We start from the raw sequence: 5557 nt of genomic DNA, 5'->3' as shown, positions 1-5557 counted from the left end.
GACAGGTACCTGGTTGACATTTTAATTTGATTGACAGGTACCTGGTTGACATTTTGATTTGATTGACACTGGTACCTGGTTGACATTTTGATTTGATTGACAGGTACCTGGTTGACATTTTGATTTGATTGACAGGTACCTGGTTGACATTTTGATTTGATTGACAGGTACCTGGTTGACATTTTAATTTGATTGACAGGTACCTGGTTGACATTTTAATTTGATTGACAGGTACCTGGTTGACATTTTAATTTGATTGACAGGTACCTGGTTGACATTTTAATTTGATTGACAGGTACCTGGTTGACATTTTAATTTGATTGACAGGTACCTGGTTGACATTTTAATTTGATTGACAGGTACCTGGTTGACATTTTAATTTGATTGACAGGTACCTGGTTGAACAGAAGGAAGTGGAGCTCAACTTGAGAGACAAGTGGGACAGCACGCCGCTGTAAGTCAAACAAATCAAAGTACTGAAAGTACTGAAAGATAGATCTGAATAGTCAGAGATAGGCTGATAAAGATACTACTTATGATAATGTCCTATAAAGAAGGTGATGTATGGCTGTATTCCAGAATTAACATGCAGATAAAGAAACATGTGTTCCTCAATTCATTTCTTCTTTTACTCTTTTACTTTTACTCTATCTGAAATGGCATATTATATATTTCTTTTAGTTTTATGAATATATAAATGAATTGGTTATAAACTCAAATAAGTAGATTTGAATGACTTTCACGTCAAAAGAAATAAACCCAAGAAAGTGTTCACACAATTTAAATACATGTACATGTATTGACCTCATATCAAGTTGATTCTGAAAAAAAGGAAAGTCATTCATGAATACCTTTCATGTATGTGTTTGTTTAAAAAGAAATCTAAGAGACCTTTAACTGAAATATGTGTACATGTTTTGTTTGTTTTAGGTACTACGCTTGTTTGTGTGGGCACAAAGATGTTGTTCAGTACCTGCTAGAAAATGGTAGGTTCTTAGAAAATGGTAGGTTTAACTATTAGAAAATGGTAGATTATCAGAAAATGGTAGGTTATTAGAAAATGGTAGGTTTAACTATTAGAAAATGGTAGGTTATTAGAAAATGGTAGGTTTAACTATTGAAAATGGTAGGTTATTAGATAATGGTAGGTTTATCTATTAGAAAATGGTAGGTTTGTTGGAAAATGATAGATTTTCAGAAAAATGGTAGGTTGCCAGCTCTGTATTGTAGGAAGGTTTAAAATATTGCTAGGAAACAGGAGTGCCTTCATGGAAACATGTACAATTTACCATCAATAAAATAGTATTATGATAGATAGCTAGTGACCATGCATACATATTCATCATGTTTATACTGTGGATATCAGTCATAGAAAATTTCACATTGTGCTTTTTTTTTTCTTTCGATAACCTAATGATAAATATAGAAACAGCCATGGTTTTATGTTGAGATATGATTTTTTCCAAATAGGTGTGTTTTCTATCCCCATGCGAAGGGAAAAGAAGTTTAATGATGTTTTTTTTCTTGTAGGAGCGCGGTGTGAAGCTAACACATTTGACGGTGAACGCTGTTTGTACGGAGCTTTAAACAATGAAATCCGGAATCTTCTCAGGTCCTTCAACATGGTGTCCTCCAAAACACTCCGCCGAGATCTGTATGAGGAATTTCTACGCAGGTCAATCTAATTTTACAAATCTTAATATTACTTTGATAGTTTAAGAAATTATGATAACTAAGCTGATTTTCACTGTTTGTAAAGACATTTGTGCTTAAAGTTAATGGAGAAAGGTATCATGAGATCTTTAATGAATTCTATAGGCATTGGAACCCCCCCTAACCCCAACCCCCCCACTTTTTTTGCAAAGGTAGACATAATAGAATATAGAATAGAATACTTATTCAACCACTTTGGCCCACATTATACACTTATGTAATGACTACGAGGTAAACAGTCAAAATGTTGTCCCGAGGTAGTGGGAGAGACCTGGGAAACTGTTGCCCTCGGCCTTCGGCCTCGGGCAACAATTTCCCAGGTCTCCCCCACTACCTCGGGACAACAGTTTGACTGTTTTACCAAGTAGTCATTAAATAAGTGTTTTATTACCTAACCTACTATATAATTATAATTAAATTGGAATAAAAACACACAAACAATCAATAAAAAGTTTTCACTACTGTTTATTCACATACCTGTCTATAAATTAGCTGAACACATAATATAAAGATTGAATTAATATTTTTAATTTAAAGTTATACTTAATAAATTGATTGTTTGTATGTTTTATTTAAATCTGATTAATTATAGAGCAGGTAAATAGTGATGCCGTGATCATCAAAACGCTTGAATATCACGATGACGCTTTAAAAAGTCAACAGTTCATTCTGTGGCCCGGTCAACAGTTCACTGTTTCATGATCATACAAAAACATAAAGTAAACCGTGAAACAGTTCAAAATGCCTAATTATGATTTATATAGTAGGTTAGGTAATAATGGAGCATACAGAACAGTGTCCAAAATCATCACAGTTATACATGTACAAAATAGAACAAAACAAACACCAAATACTAGCTATAAAGTACATGTAATAATATCTAAGTTTATTTACAGACTTTAAGAAATACTAGTTATAAAATAATAATAATTAAGTTTATTTACAGACTTTTAGAAATGGGAATGCACGAGGATGTGACATTTCATGTCTACGGAGAAAAAATCCCAGCCCATCGATGTATCCTTAGCGCTCGATGTCCGTATTTCGCAGAGTCATTCCGAACTCGCTGGAAGAACAGAACAGATATCATAATCAAACACAAACTGGTATCAGATATCAATAAAAAAAAAAAAATGTTAACAGATATCAATATCACAAACAAGTAACAAATCAGATATCAATATCAAACACCAACTGGTATCAGATATCATTAAAAAAATATAAACTGTTTACAGATTTCAATGTCACAAACTACTATAAGTGTAGTAACAAATTAGATATCAATATAAAAAAATTTTTTAACAGATATCAATATATCACAAGCTAGTAACAAATCAGATATCAATATCAAACATAATTTAACTGGTAACAGATATCAACATCTAACATAAACTGGTAACAAATCAGATATCAAAAAAAAACTTAACAGATATCAATATTAAGTCAGATATTACCTTTATGTTGTTTAATTAATCTGAGTTTTCTGTTTTAGGTGGTACCATGGGCCTTCAGGTCTCTCCTGCAGTACATCTACACAGGTAAATACAACACTTATTACATATGTTTGGAATGGTTGCCCTAAGTTTTTATTGATTTAAAACAAAAGCCTCTCAGTCCCTCCCACTCTAGCCTAGTCATGTGACCTAATTTTTCCATAGAAATCTCCTTCTCATCATATTAGCATTGTGGTTATTTTTTTTTCTAATTTAATCATTTTAATGAGGTCTGAGGGTTGTATATACATTGAGCCTCATTTATCCGGACGCTTTGGTTCTCAGTCAAATTGTCCGGATATGTGAAGCATCCGGATATCTGAATCACCAGTTAAACAAGACAAAATAACATTTAAAAATTTTGTTCCGATGAAAAATCGTCTGTATACTGAAGCATCCGGATATCTGGCGTCCGGATATCTGAAGGTCCACTGTATTCTAAAAATGAATTGCATAAACTTAAAAATATGTAAATTCATGTTGCATTATAAATTTGACCACTGGCCTTGGATACTTAGACTGATTGATTGACTGATTGATTATCCTCAGGGCGGTTGGAAACCCACGTAGACAGTGTGGAGGACTGTAAGAGACTGGCTCGTCAGTGTCAGCTGCCGGACCTCATCAAGGAAATAGAGGAGGCCTACAAAAAACAGAGCTCTTATGGTGAGGTCCTAAGTCTACTGTTTGAGAAATAACCTTCTGTAGCAACCCTAGTGATGTATAGATGATACTACAGGTAATTACTTTCCTTTATAGACTATTTACACTTGACATCTGTATCTTAACAGAAATGCAGAAACCAGGAGTAAACATCACCAATATCCTGATTGAGAGGTCAGAAGATTCACTTGACCTTCAGTTTGACCTTGGGCGACTTGCCGACCTTGCTCTACCTCGGGAGCTGTCTACATTTGTAAGAATTAATTGACATACCAGTTTATTGGAATGAAAGATAGGAAGAAATTGTGAACTTCTTACAGGAATTAATTTTTGTATATGGATATCAAATCAATTTAATTTTATAAGTTATAGAGTGGACATATGCCAGTGTGATCCTTCCATTCATTCTAAATACACTCATGTAACTAAAGCTGGATCTTTAGTACGTTTAATTCCTTATTTTTTCGTAGGTTCAAGGGGAGCTCCCATTTGAACCAGAATACGCCTCCTTTTACCCAGACATCTGTTTCTGTGTTGAGGGACACAAATTTCTCTGTCACAAGGTACGAAGATTATTTCTTCTTTAATGTCACACATTACAACTTTTACTTATATATGTACATGTATTTTATTTTCAGTTATATATCTAAAAAAAACAAAAAAGAGAGAGAGAGAAATTATATTTTAACTTGAAGCCATTATAAATTTTTACCATTTTCTTAAAAACTTAGTAACTGGTACAGACATTATCAAATATTCATGATAGAAATAAAGATAATAATTATTTAATTTGATTCCTAATAAAAAAATGTTCATACAAATATATGAAATTGTCACAAAATTACAAATGTATTAGCAGTTGAATGTACATCAAACATGATAAAATCTGAGATTATCTCCCTTTATGTAGATGTTTATCTGTAGTAGAAGTAACTATTAACTTTATTAAGGCCCTTATTACTGTATCTCCCATTTGTAATTTTTTTTTCTTTGGTAAAAGTAACAATTCTAAGACTCTGATTATCTCCCTTTTGTAGGTGTTTTTCTGCAGTAGAAGTGACTACTTTAAGGCCCTGATTATCTCCCTTTTGTAGGTGTTTTTCTGCGGTAGAAGTGACTACTTTAAGGCCCTGATTATCTCCCTTTTGTAGGTGTTTTTCTGCGGTAGAAGTGACAACTTTAAGGCACTGATTATCTCCCATTTGTAGGTGTTTTTCTGCGGTAGAAGTGACTACTTTAAGGCCCTGATTATCTCCCTTTTGTAGGTGTTTTTCTGCGGTAGAAGTGACTACTTTAAGGCGCTGCTGATCGATCATTTTGGGGAGAGCGAGGTTTCTGACAGCAATGTACCCCAGATGACTCTTAACGACATTTCCTGTGACATATTTACCCAGATAATGTACTACATTTATCAGGACTCGTGTGAGGTAAATATTTACCCCGATTTTGTATTCCTTTGTTCAGTTACTGTGGTTTCATCTATATTCGTTGAGCACCAATTTTCGAGGATTTTGTTGTTGAGCAGATTCACAAATTAAAATGTTCATTGAATTAAGAAAAATGATATGCATTTGTATAGGCAATGATTTTGTCCAGGAAATTATGTATCCTCGAAAACGTCTGTTTATTACAATCAACGAAAATTGATGCCCACGAAAATTGATGAAACCACAGTAAATCATTCAATC

The 5557-nt window shown here is 33.5% G+C and overlaps 1 protein-coding gene across 1 annotated transcript in view; it reads left to right on the top strand.

The window, feature by feature from the left end:
* Nucleotides 1-5317, top strand: part of LOC134283773 (ankyrin repeat and BTB/POZ domain-containing protein 1-like) — a gene marked incomplete at its 3' end in the record, with an annotated part of 9178 nt that extends 3861 nt beyond the window's left edge. The window contains exons 2-10 of the mRNA XM_062766253.1: nt 392-454; nt 931-986; nt 1531-1675; nt 2660-2819; nt 3206-3251; nt 3756-3872; nt 3998-4122; nt 4340-4432; nt 5135-5317. Coding sequence (XP_062622237.1) covers nt 392-454; nt 931-986; nt 1531-1675; nt 2660-2819; nt 3206-3251; nt 3756-3872; nt 3998-4122; nt 4340-4432; nt 5135-5317 — 988 coding nt within the window. The remainder of the gene's footprint in view (nt 1-391; nt 455-930; nt 987-1530; nt 1676-2659; nt 2820-3205; nt 3252-3755; nt 3873-3997; nt 4123-4339; nt 4433-5134) is intronic.
* Between the last annotated feature and the right edge of the window lie 240 nt (nt 5318-5557).

This window comes from Saccostrea cucullata, unplaced genomic scaffold (assembly GCF_032062105.1).
Source record: "Saccostrea cucullata isolate Sc308-1 unplaced genomic scaffold, CSIRO_AGI_Scuc_v1 ctg5033, whole genome shotgun sequence".
NCBI lineage: Eukaryota > Metazoa > Mollusca > Bivalvia > Ostreida > Ostreidae > Saccostrea > Saccostrea cuccullata.
The sequence above is the reverse complement of the archived record's forward strand: the minus strand, read 5'-3'. Positions and strand labels throughout refer to the sequence as shown.